The following is a 13,669-nucleotide window of genomic DNA, read 5'->3' on the forward strand; positions in this document are numbered from 1 at the left end:
AGAGGTTGACAGCTATTGTTTACATAACAATGGTGATGTCATAAGTGGCCACACTACTGGCAGCAAAAAGTCCCTAATTTCTCTAAAACTACAGAAAAATTAAAAGCTGTACAAGCTTGTTCTTTCGGGTTACCTTCTAACTAACTTCTGTCATTATTTTTTTCCCTTTTTCAAAAAGTTATCACTTAAAAATACATGTTCTATTTGTGCAATTTCCCCATTGTAGTATACAAAATAATGATTTATAACATGTCACTGGTGTAGCTCCCTAATCCTATGTACCAGCATGCAAAGACAAACCGACAGGGTTTGTGAAACGTAAAAGAGATGGGGGGAAAAAAACAAGGCTTCTGAATCCCACTAATACCATAGTTTGTCAATCATTAATTGCTCTGATCCATAGGATCTCTCTGTTAAAGTGGAGAGCTCCCATTGGACTCCATGACTGATCCCACCCATAGAGGTTCAAGAAGCCTTATTTCCCCATCCCTCCTATATACCCCAGTCAGAGGGCATTGGCCAGTCTAACAGAGGAAAGACTCATTCCAATGGTCAAGTGACTTCTCCTTGTCTCCTCACCCTATTTCTTACTGATGTGAAAAGACAGACCGGTGAATGTAGAGACAGGAATGAGTTTCCCCTCTCAAGTTATTTTACATTAGTGCAAACAGAGGATAGAGAATAAGTACAGAAAGCCACTTAAGACAAGGAGAGTAATACTGCCAACAGGCTAACAGAGACGCTAACATGCAGAGAAGACAAAACTAATGTGAGATTATAGCATTAGAACATTAAAACACACTTAAAAATTACACGTAAAAAGGTAAGGTAAAACATCAGGTATTAAAATGTGAGTCGAGGGAAAAGATGTGGCGGGGGAAAAACTCCAACAGGAAGAGTCCACCTTATTAGAGGGGTGGGGGGCTCTCCTTCCATTGGTATGTTCCAGAAATCTGCAGCTCCTGAGTGTTCCGTCAGAATGTTCTAGAACAGGGGGCTCCTCCACTAGGTCTATGTGGGACACAGCACTGCAGGGACAAGAATACACAGAAAACAGCTGTCAACCAATAAATGATCCACCAAATGAAAATATGTGCGTAAAAGAGGATTCATCGCACAGGGAGGAGAGCCACTAAGGGATGAGAGGTTTGCACAAGAGAAAGAAGAGAGTGACTCACTTAGGTGGACAGAACAGCACTCACGTGAACAGCTCTATAGTGCTAGAAGCTTGGTGGGAAGTGGGAGTGAGCAAGAGTGTGTGTGAGTCTAGGAGGGAGTGCGTGTAAGACAGAGGGTAAGTGAATGTACACCATAGTCACAAGCACGGCGAGTATACAGCACAAACCCATTGAAGGGTGTCGTCTGGAAGGAGGTGTGTGAGGGGGCTCTTGACACTTTGCGTGTGTGTGTGTGTGTATATGTATGTATGTATGTATACACATGTGTGTGTCTATGATTGTGTGAGTCTGTGTGCCTCACAAACCTCCACGTCCAGCCCTCTCATACCAGAGCTAGCGAGAGAGCAGCGCAGCAGAGACGAGAGGCAAGGAGGGTAAAGGTCAAGATGGAAGGCTCAGAACAACCTTGCAGGCCTAGTATGACACACTTCAGGGAACAAAGAACACACTGGAAGTAGACCCTCCTAACAAAATGTCCTAACCCTTGTGTTCTGCAGTATCTTTCTCGGGCACTAGGTGGTAGTGAGACAGTCAATCTGGACAAAAGCGCTGTTTTGAATGGGAGTAATATTTTCTCAAAGGAATTGAGTACCTTTGAGAATGTACATCGCCGTGTGTGGTCTTTTGAATGGGAGTAAGAGTTTTGTAACTGGTAGAGAATGAGTACCTTTGAGGATGTAGTCTGTTAGGAGGCTGGGTACCTTCTCACTGTCCTCCCTCATGGCATGCAAAACTGCAGGGAAGAGCATAAAAGTGATTTGGGAGTGAATATTATGGTTATAACACGGCTATTATGGCATTACAGTTAAACTTTCATGGTGACTTGCTAGTTGACAGGCAAGTGTGGTTTGCGAGCAGTACTCACTCTTGGTGAGGATCTGAAGGTCTTCCACAGAGGGGGAGCCAGCCTTCTTCTCATAGGGGATAACTGTGGTCAGGTACTGAGAGAGAGAGAGAGAAACCCGTCACAAACACAGAACGAGAGGAGAGGGAGGGAGTACAAGACACAGGAGAGGGAAGGCAGAGGATAGAGGGAAGACACAGGAGAGAGGGAAGGCAGAGGAGAGAGGGAAGGCAGAGGAGAGAGGGAAGGCAGAGGAGAGAGGGGGGATGAAAAAGGAAAAGGTTTAACACAAAGAAAAGGAGAAAAAACTGCACCATGATACAAGAGAAACTGAGAATAATGGGAATAATAACTAATAAAAAGACAAACAGAAGAAAAAAAACTCGTAACAGGTATGTACACTCAGTGGACAGTTTATTAGGTACACCACCCCATTCACAAAAATGGTTTGCTCCTACAGACATTTAGTCACGTTGCCGTGGCGTGTTATATAAAGCAGGCAGACAGGCATCCAGTTACTGTTCCATTGAATGCTAGAAATGGGCAAAATGAGTGACCTAAGCGACTGAGCGTGGTATAATCGTTGGCGCCCGGCACACTGGTTCCAGTACTTCAGAAACTGGCCGGCCTCCTGGGCTTTTCACACACAACAGTTTCTAGGGAGATGCAGAACAGCATCTTGGAACGCACAAGTCGTCGGTCCTTGTCTTGGATGGTTTACTGCAGCAGACGACCACACAGGGTTCCACTCATATCAGCTAAAAACAAGAAGAAGCGGCCCGAGTGGGCGCACGATCACAAACATTGGACAATTGAGGAGTGGAAAAACATCGCCCGGTCTGACAAATCCCAGTTTTTGTTGCGTCATGCTGCTGGAAGAGTCAGGATTTGGCGTAAGCAGCACGAGTCCATGGCCACATCCTGCCTGGTGTCAACGGTACAGGCTGGTGGTGGTGGTGTAATGGTGTGGGGAATGTTTTCCTGGCACACGTTAGGTACCTTGATACCAATTGAGCAACACTTGAACGCCAGCCCTGAAGAATTTAGGCTGTTCTGGAGGCAAAGGGGGTGCGACCCAGTACTATATGGGTGTACCTAATAAGCTGGCCACTTAGTGTATATTTCAACACTACAAACAACTTAAGAACTCGAGTATTAAAACCTTACCATCACCATTTGTATTTGCCTGACTACTCAAAATGAATAATTCCACTGCTCTATCGTTCGCTACATACTTCAGTCAGAGACTGCCATCGTTAAAGTCGTGTGTGTGGTGACGTCAAAATGAGGGGTGTTGTACAAAACAATGTCATTAGCGATTGGATCATCTCTAACCAATCAGAGTATCAAAGCCAATGACACATTTTCAAAACCTMGCTTTACTCGTGTGTTCTGGCTCTTGCCCAACCCATCGGTTTCTGGGACCAATAAGAATGGTTAGAATGTGTTTGCGTTCTAGAAATTGTCAGGGAGACACTCAGATCCAGACTCATTGCGGAGTACAAACTACCGTGGGCGTGGCGTATCATTTGGCCAGAGCAAGGAGTTTGGGCAGCCAGGCAATACTTGCATTTGTTCCAAGTCAAGAAACAGATTATTTGTGAGAGCGAGAGAGTCATTGGTCAACTGATCGGAAGCTCCTAGTTCCCAGTGGGAAATTTCACTTGAATGACCCTCCAAGTCAGAATTGCAAGTGGGAAACTCAGAATATGTTGTTACCAGAGTTGCGATGTTTCACCACTGACCTTTTCAACCAAGAAATGTCAACAAATCAGTTTTTGACATTTACAACCTTATCAATATGGAGAATGCTAGTTTAACCATATGTCAATGTTACACAAGCTAGCTAACTTTATTATTAGCAATGTACAATCTTATTGGTTAAAGAATTGTTCCAACTTCAAAAAGGCACGTGAGCACAATGTCGGACTTACGACTTCCCATTTCCCACGAGCACACCCATAGTAATAGGGGAACGCTTGTTTGCAGGGAATAAAGAGCACACTATTGGATGATTCAGCATCAAGTTCCTGCCAATCTCAAGACACAACGCTCAGTTCAACAAACAGGACCACCCATACGTAAAAATGTATGCACGCATGACTAAGTTGCTTTGGATAAAACAGTCTGCTAAATGGCATATATTATTATATATTACAGTATACTACAGGAAAATCATAGGAAACAAAAGAGACACAAAAAGAGAAGGATATGAAAGCAGAGAAGCTTAATTTGTATTTGATGGACACAGAATGAGCCAGAGGATAAGACAGCAGAGGGCTTAAGAAATAGTATAAAAAACTGAAAAAGAAAGATGGTAAAATAAAGAGAACATGTTGAGAACACAGTAGCAGCAAAAGCTGTAGAGAAAAGAACTGTCAAATTTTGGGGGGGAAACTGAAAAAAAGAGGACGGGTAGCTAGAGAGAGGGGGGCACCTGTTTGTCCCCTCCTGTGCTGCCGAAAGTTTGACGGAGGCCGTTCTGAATGACAGTGGAGAGTCCCTCCATAGTGAAGAGCTAGAAGAAGGAAGCGGAAGGAGGGAGAGAGAGATAAAACTACCAAAGAATGAGAAACCCTCCAAAAAGACATGAGCACTCCAGAGAGCAGGAGAGGGGTATAGAGATGGATTCAACCCTCTATCGTTTTAGGTTCTGAAAAGGACAGATTATCCACACGGAAGATCAACAGTTCAGAATGGACAAAAACAATGGCAGGATGAAGTCAGACCGCCAGGTTGCTTTATTTGACATTCCTGTTTTCAGCTGGTATTTACTAAGACATGTCAAAATGTCACCATGTACATAGGAACTAGCTGGAAAATAGCTGACTGTAGAATAAAGCGTAAGGGCAGAGACCCAACAGGGTCTGCAGGGTGAGTGTGGCAGGAGTTAGTACAGCACTGCAGGGTGTGTTTTGTTGCTTTTCCATGCATGTGCATTCCCCCCATAGTTTCCAGTGCATGCATCTTCCCTTGTGGTGCGTGTATGAATGAGTGTCCACAACACACATATCTATACGCGCATGTCTGCATCACAACATGCATTGTATACATTGAAATCCATATATCTGTCTCTCTCACCGTCCCAGGAACGTGTGTCCTGTCTGCCCTCGGAGCGCTGCCTGTGGGCCTGGTCTTCTTCTTCTGGCGGAGCAGCTCGCGGTGCTCCTTCTGCCGATTCTGCACGTCGATGAGCAGCGAGATGAAGCTGTTCTTCACCTCCTTCTCAAAGTCCAGCTCGTCCCTCAGGGCCAGGGCCTGGACCAGCTCCTCACTGTAGCGCCTGATGGCTGTCTCCACCTCCTCCAAGGCCTCGCTCAGCTCTGAGACTGACAGACGATGCAGGCCTGACAGACGACGCAGAACATACCAACACATACTTAAACAGGGCTTGACAAATCACATTTACACATGGGGGGGTATCACATACTAACATACACTTACAAGGTCAGTCACAGATGTTTGCATTAAGCCTTGATTTGATGTGCATTTACAAGTTACATAACAAACATGCAGCAATTGCTGTCCAGTTGTATCTAATGTCTGTTACGTAACAATGCTACTGTGAGCCTGTATCTGCTGTTCAGTTGTATATATGTACGGGTTGTGCAATGTAGCTGCAAGGAGCTGTTAACACTTGAGTTGTTAGGGATTTAGATGAGAGTTAGGAGTAACTCACGGTCCTCATAGCTGGTGTTGGAGCTGGAGCGTTTGAGGTTGCTGAGGTCTTGGGAGAGCATGGACAGGTCTGACTGGGACGGGCTCTCATCATCCTCTGGGTCTGGAGACTCTTCCATCAGCTCCTCAATCTCCTCGATCACCTGCAACAAACAAACAAACAAACACACACACACGGTTATGTGTGTGGCTTTGTAAGTAGGAGTGTGTAAGGTGTATTTGAGACGTGACAGAAAGAGAGAGCGAGTGTGTGTGTGTGTACCTGCTCGACGGTGAAGAGTGGCTCGTCGTTGATGCAGGACACGATGATGGAGTGCATGTCCATCTGTTCCCTCAGCTCCTCATCATCAGACAGGTCAAGTGGCATGTTGTCCAGCTTCTGTCCATCACAGAGAGAGGGAGCAGAGAAACAGAGAGAGATGGAGAGAGAGCAAAAAGGGGGGATGCAGTCAGCTTGGTGGGGAGGTGCTAGGGCGATATATATATAAAATGTATTCTAGCATGATATTCCAAATGCCTGTATTTTTTTAATGAGCGTTTATGTCCACTTGTTCTCATATTGTCTTTTTGGTCTCGTCTCGTCTCCTTCGCTCCTTCTGTGCAGTGCACCTTCCCATTTACACACACGTCAAGCCCCTTCCAAAAATGAGAGATCCCTTGTTCATCTCTGACAAGCTGGTACAATTCACAATGTGCATTTGAGGTTTGGTCCAACAGAATGGGTCATATGGTCACCAAAACACATGGAGACATTATTTTACTGTAATAGAGAAGTAACCCTCTCTAACTATATCATTTTTATATGTCTCTACTCCTTATACTGCACACAGAGCAGACACTACTAAAACACGAATATCAATAAAYGTTGATTTGGGAAATGTATGCTCAGTTTGTTTTGTGTGGCATTGCGTTAACACGTACCACTAGCAGCATTTTAGCCAAAGACTGCTTTACTAGCTGTCTATTCTGTGTTTTATAAATCTGCAATAAGCATAAARCAATTCTATAAGGAGTTGGTAACTCGTTCTCATTAATGAGAAATAAGGCAGGCCACTTGATTTCAACATGTGAACAAAGTGGACAGGCTAGCACGCTGTTCAAACAGTTGGAGAYGGACAGAAGGGTGTGTTCATAACAATTCAACTGTTCTACCTTGTTAGATAGAAAATAGATCCAAGTTGGCTACATTTGAAATATAAAACTTAGCTGGCTAGTCACTAGCACGTAGGCTTGTGCTTGAGAGCTGGTTTATGAGACTTGTATACATTTTCTATACTGCCTGCTACAAGAAGTCATTATTAGTGAATGTGCATTATGTATGGTCCTGGTAAAATTTGTAACAAAAATGAATTTTCATAGACTTGAATGCCAGATTGAAAAAAAGCAGGTGATACTATTTTGATTACATTATTAGTGGGTCCTGTAGTTGTAGAAGGCTTATATTAATCCTAGGTACAATTTCACAAGCCTTCAATTCATTACATTATTGCTGACTGTTTGAAATGCAGTGTATTTGACCTTTAAAAATCGTCCAACAAAGCTTGTTTGCAAAAAATATCATTTTCTTTTTTCTTCTTCAAACAATATACATCTCGATTAAAATATATATTCTTTTTTTTAATCGAGATGTATATTGTTTGAAAAAAAATCTAGATATGATTTTTAGGCCATATATTTAAGCACTAGGAGGTGCAGACCGTGTGTGTGTGTGTGTGTGTGTGTCTTACCCTCTGCTCACAGAGATTGAGAGTGGGGAGATGCAGGGAGCGAATGTGAGAGGTCTTCCAGTCCACTGGCATCACATTGCCGTAGTTATCGGTCAGAGCATTCCACACGCTGAGGGAGGGAGAGAGGGAAAGAACGGCGAAAGAGGAATATGGTGAGGGGAATGAAGAGAATGAGAGGGTGACAAGAGAAGAGTAAGTGGGGGAGAATTAATGGAGAACAATGTGAGGTTGAAAGAGGGTGAGAAACGAGGAAGGGAGAAAGAAAGAGAACATTTTCATTCACAGCACAAAAAAACGACTTTCCACACTGACACATCATTAGTTGGCAGTAGTTTGTCATCCTCTTTTCTCACCAGCCACCCACCCACACACCACTTGTCTCTGTCTTTGACACAGCTCGCGTCTCTCTGCCCGCTGCTAACAGCACAGGAATCTAGCATTTCTCAATGCCAAATGTATTGTCCAAGTATTTTCTTATAAAGGGCTCTGCTTTATGCTACAGGAAAATACAGAATACATTTTCATGGACCTTTCTTCCATTTTGTACATAGAAACCGCTACACAATTGGAGTGAGCATGTGTAAGATACATGCGAGGAAGAGAATATGTTTGGCGTAAGATACATGCGAGTGTGTGTGTGCGTCTGTCTGACCCTGACTGCTGCGAGCAATGTGAGGATGGGCATTGTGAACCCACGCGTCAGATAGGCTTTGCATCAGAGAGATTGCTGCCCACACACTCCAATGAATAGACATGTGTTATTCACATAACCCCACTCTCTCCCTCCCTCTTGCTCTCTCACTAACACAGCATTATTACCATTAACAACATACCGTTTTGGGATAAGTTCCCTAAAAATGGGGCAATGCCGGCAGGAACCGCTTTGGCCCCGTCTCTGTGTCACCCTTTGATCATGGCATTGCTATTCTCAACAATGCACACACCCTGCATAAAACAAGCCTCTCTGTGGCCAGTGGGTCTATGTAGCTTCATGAGTAGTTCTCCTTCTGTCCTCCTATGCCAAGGGAAGTTGATCCTGAAACTTTCCCCAAAAGCACATTAGGGAATATAAAACACACACACTCCTTCCAGTCTTCCTGTCATCCTCGCTGTGTGTCTCTGCATGGAGCTAGGCCATTAGCCAACTTCAGAGCTAGTTAGGAGTCAAGGCATGTCCTCCAAATGAGCAKTCACTCATGAAAGGACTCCGCTGCCCTCAGTGCACTGCTCTTTCTGTCCAAACTCCCCCCTCCACTTCCCTCACACACATCCTCCTCACCCTGGTCCCAATAGTGGCACTGCAAAACTAGGTCTGTGTGTACTGTGTATACATGTTCTCTCTCTGTGTGTGTGTGTATTTATGCGTGAATTCAATTAATTCTTTCCCTGGAAATTGATATTATGAACAAAGCGGAGCTGACATCGTCAAGGTTGTATCTGTATTGAGTGAGACAGCCCAGGAGACMATTTTAGGGAGATGACACTGGCTGTTCTGTAGTCAGAGCATGCTGATGAGTCATACATAGACCAACATTACAGGCTAACAGATCCTCTGCCATCTCCACAAGTCTTTATTATAGTGATAGCCTAGCTACCTTTGTTATAGCATGTGTTACTTAAGCAATAAGGCCCGAGGGGGTGTGGTATATGGCCAATATACCACAGCTAAGGGCTGTTCTTACGCAACGCATCCCGGAGTACCTGGATACAGCCCTTTGCCGTGGTATATTGGCCATATACCACAAACCCTGAGGTGCCTTATTGCTATTATAAACTGGTTACCAATGTAATTAGAACAGTAAAAACAAATGTGTCATACCCATGGTATATGGTCTGATATACCACGTCTTTCAGCCAAATCAGCATTCAGGGCTCGAACCACCTGGTTTATAATATTATAAAGACCACCATTCTAAGACAACAGGGATTGTTTAGGTTAGGCCTACATATGGGAGCGCATTTTATTGTAAAAGGGTCCAGTGTTTCCCCCAAGATTCTTTGGACCTGACTCAAAAGCAACATACAAGGCTGCCAATATCAAAAGACACGATCTCGGTGTGTGCATATGACTATGTGTAGGCTGTGTGTGCGTGTATAGAGCAAGTTGAGGGGTGAAGAGGAGGGTTGAGCTCAGATGTCCTCTACAGATCACTGGTTTTATAAACGCTGTCCATCACATAATCTGAGCTGAAGCGTGCCCTTTCAAAAACAATTACAAAGACGTACCTCGATGTATGCGTTTCATTTGTTTAAATGTCACAATGACGATGTGGTTCATCAGCAGCGCGTCAATAGAGAACAGCCCAGACTCCCGTCTGTCCTGAGTTTAGACAGACTCAGATGACTTGAAAGTCAGTATAATAACTAGCTACAGTGCCGGAATTGGGTAAATTAATTGCAGTGCACATAGCTAATGCACGAGACACACGTAGTCTAATATTTTGAAGTAACTTATGTGAAAGGAGGGACTGTTTAGGAAATCATGCAATGCAAATATCAAGTTGTTTACAAACTAAAGTTGGGTAGCTAGCTACATTGAAAACACAGGTCAGTTAGAGTTATAGCTAAGTGCTAGAAACAATATACAAATGTAACCTCTTGAAGGCTCTGGTCTTGAAGTCCTGATTTTCTTAAGTTACCTTTGTGTCACGTGCATTCAACACAACCATGGCTATCTAGCTAACAACCCTGTTGTTTAAATGCCTAGCTAGCAGCAGGCTAACCTTAGCAATGGTAGGCTAACTAACTAGTTTAGCAAAACCAGATTTCAGATGATAGGTTAACAATGCTAAAGTAATAAAGTAGCACAATTCACACTCACTCGTCGTCCTTGAGGAAATTATCTTCTGTGATAGGTTTAATGGGGGCTATGTTTTCAGTTTCAGTGTTGTAATTTCGGAAGCAAACTGTCAGCTTCTCATCGAAGTCGTGGACAAGGTCCTCCATTGATTTGAAGCTGCATATCTCCCCCGAAAAGCTGTTGTCGATGTCCGAGAAATCCTCCGCCAGGCCCGTGTCAGCCACGTTCGAGTTCAGCTGGTCTAGTCGGTTCGGCGACCCTGAGGCCGACTTGAATTCATTGAAATCCTGCCAGTCTTCATCGAAGTGGGCTAACGGCGCCGCCATGACTACCGCAGGGACTCGGTTCGGCTGCCCTACCCCTGGATGGTGCTCTATCCTCGGCTATAACGAATGTGCCACTGATGATGATGAACATGGAGAAGACTGATGAAGCTAGTGGTCTCTGCCTCTGCTGACGTCACGCGTGGTGGGTATCCCTCCCTCTCTTCGATTGAAGAGCAAAACACACATGGGGTTTTGGGGGGATATTTTTTCAAATTTGTATTATATTGTTAGACTGTTTAAAACGATGCAATTGTATTCTTTAATCTTCATGTAAGTGACTGTGGTCAGTAGCTTGCCTTACAGGATTCTTAGTTAAAATGCACATTTGGCATATTTCACCTATGGTTTCAAACTGGAGGAAAAGGTAAAACAAATTAATAATCTTTGAATATTGTCTTGAGTATTTCAGCATTGAACCATAGACTGTTGAATGTAGGCTATGTTATGTAAATAAAATGCCATTAAATGTTATTGCAAGCATATAATTTCCCACCTGGTGGCGGTGGTGAGCTAATGTAAAGAGGAATGGAGACAAAGGTCTATAGTTGGAGATTATGCAATTTCTCTATGGCCTGTATAATACGTGGAGAAAACGACTTCACAAAGGCACCTCAAATTAGAAATGTATTTCAAACAAGATTTTTAACTTAAAATAGTCACAATTTATTGGTAACAGTTCTTGTTTATCCCCAAATTTGGCATTTGATCCCCTCTGATGCACACACTATGCCTCTTTGCTGCCATGCTGTTTCTCTGAATTACACCAAATGTCATCAAATGTTCAAGTGTGTGAACCAGTCAACAGTACAAACAAAGTTAAACACAGGAAATTGGAGAGCTCCTTTCAGTCTGAGAACTTAAACTTTCCTCTAAAGTCTGTCGAGACATGTTGCCTCTTTACACAAACCTAAAGGTCAGTTTAGCTCTGTACTCCCTCATGATTATGTGGAACTGTGGATAGGATTGGATAATGTAAACTGATCCCATATCTGTAATCCAGCCCCTTGATACTTCCATGTTGGGCCACAGCTCTTTTTCAAAACCCTGAAAGCTTTATTGAAAATATCCACACAACACTTCTCCTACACATCGATACAAAACAGTACAATCACTTTTGTAAATAAAACAACGCAAACAGATCCCCGTCCCCCAATTACTCTTTTAATCTGCTACCGTAAACGCTTACTCCCCCACCCAGCCCCACCACCTCCAGAGAGAGAAATAAGATAGTTATTAGTATCAAATCATAAACAGTCCTAGAAACTCCAAGACAAAGGAAGAGTAGACACCAAGTTGCATTCAGACATAGCATATGTCACCAGCAGGTGAATTATAACTTTGTGAAAGCTTTTGGGTTCTTCACTTTTTATTTGCCTCAACTCCTCAGACATGACATAAGGTGTGGATGGGCAGTTCAAGTCCATTCAGGGGTCCAAGAGATGGAAGGTTCTAGAATGGGAAAAGCACCATTCCAGAATGTGAAACACAGATCATGGAATCTCACACACCCACAGAGCCACTATTGAGTCTCAAGTGCTTTGATTTTGGTAGGGGTAGAAACGGCAAACGCAACCAACAGTGGCACAAAAAAAGCAAGAATTTTTCTGTCCTGGACATATTCCAGAGACACGGGTATTGAATCACTGCACAATGTCTCACTTTTAAAAGGCGAGAGGTGGACATTTTAAACCTGATTCTTAAGGTAACACACTCCCAAAACATAACTCACCCCACTCATATTGGCATGAGTGTTACTGTGCATATTCACTATTAATATGTAAGAAGTAGTGGATAAGTAAAAATGAAACCCAAAAGACAAAACTAATCATAAGATGAATTTAAAWAAAATATAGGACACCAGTTGTCTGGTTATATTTTAATATGATAATACAGGGAGAGAGAATGAAATGATATGAGAACAAAAAATGAAAGTAAGAAAATATTTCATAAAAACTGACAGAAAAGCGTTCTTTTTAAACATTTAATATCAGTCCATAGCAAATAGTCATTACATACCCCGAATTGGGAGGAAGAAAGCTCTGTATGGTGCCTTCATCACTGAAAAGGAGGACTTGGCTGGAGAGAAAGGGGTGTTGTGCAGAAATCAGTCTTGCTAAGTAAGGGCTGTAAGCCTATGTAAGATGGAGCAGCTATGCCTGTGTATATGTGGGAGGTTGTGTTTGGTTCTGTATGCTTAACATTAAGAATGGTGTACTACTGTGTACTGTGTAGGGTGCATGGAAGTGTGGCGTGAGCTAGATTCCAATATGATCACTTCCACCCATAAAACCTTGCCTATACCTATCCAGCTCTGTCAAAGTGGGAGCTAAGAGCAGGTTATATTGGAATTGAGCATTTGCAGGTGCGACTAGGGGTAGATCTCAGCGGCGTGTTTTGGGTGTACATGTGGGGGTGTGCCTGGGGGGGACAGGCGAGGGTGTTTGTGTAAAGTCTGTGAACTCTGTGAATTTTCCCACAAAATTGATCCAACTCCGGTATCTCAGTGCCATTCCAATGGTAGGTGTTGTTAAGGAGAAATATATAAAAAAGCAAAGTCAAATGTAAAAAGAAAAGGCCAAGTTAAAAAAAAAAAATGTGTTTCTACAAAATGGCTCTCAAGTATTCTTTGTTCCACAGATAGAGGTCGCTCTGGGGTTTTGGATTAATTCTGAATGGGATTAAAATCCTCTTTATAATTTCACTGGGGGAGGAGGGGAAAGCATGATCTTCTGCTGGTGTGCATGCCCTTGCATTCACTCACCTAAACAAACACACAGAAGTTCACCCATACACACAAGCTCGCTCACCCACACACACACACAGGAAGGACAGGTGCAGTCCTCAGTGTACGGCAATAGTTGCATGTACAGACCTCTACATCCAAGAGTATGTCATTCTTAGAGATACTCAACACGAGGACTGCTTCACACTTGGCCCTACAGCAGTGACGCAACCACACTACACCAGCTACCACTGACCTCTCACCTTTGACAGCTGACCTTTACCCCCACCCAACAGGCAGATCTAGTGGAACTGTGAGCTGTGCGGTTCATWGCTTAAGCTCGGAAGTGGGAGATAGGGGGAGTCAGAGGGTGCGACTCGGGGGACATTGGCGC

At 43.5% G+C, this 13,669-nt stretch overlaps 1 protein-coding gene across 2 annotated transcripts; it reads right to left on the bottom strand.

Moving 5' to 3' along the window:
- Nucleotides 1-605: 605 nt before the first annotated feature.
- LOC111954278 (fasciculation and elongation protein zeta-2) lies at nucleotides 606-10,650 on the bottom strand. Of its 2 annotated transcripts, XM_023973874.2 has the most exons (9): nucleotides 10,249-10,650; nucleotides 7,428-7,536; nucleotides 5,963-6,079; nucleotides 5,702-5,843; nucleotides 5,104-5,369; nucleotides 4,460-4,540; nucleotides 2,044-2,119; nucleotides 1,846-1,911; nucleotides 606-1,028 (listed from the first exon to the last, which is right to left on the bottom strand). In XM_023973874.2, exons 1-9 carry the CDS (start codon nucleotides 10,551-10,553, stop codon nucleotides 1,012-1,014), a joined length of 1,179 nt encoding a protein of 392 aa, XP_023829642.1. In that variant the 5' UTR covers nucleotides 10,554-10,650; the 3' UTR covers nucleotides 606-1,011. The 2 variants fall into 2 exon arrangements, with proteins under 2 accessions (XP_023829642.1, XP_023829643.1); XM_023973875.2 differs by lacking the exon at nucleotides 4,460-4,540 and having other exon boundaries at nucleotides 10,249-10,649.
- Nucleotides 10,651-13,669: the final 3,019 nt, after the last annotated feature.

The sequence above is a fragment of the Salvelinus sp. IW2-2015 genome, linkage group LG28 (genome assembly GCF_002910315.2).
Source record: "Salvelinus sp. IW2-2015 linkage group LG28, ASM291031v2, whole genome shotgun sequence".
Classification (NCBI taxonomy): Eukaryota; Metazoa; Chordata; class Actinopteri; order Salmoniformes; family Salmonidae; genus Salvelinus; species Salvelinus sp. IW2-2015.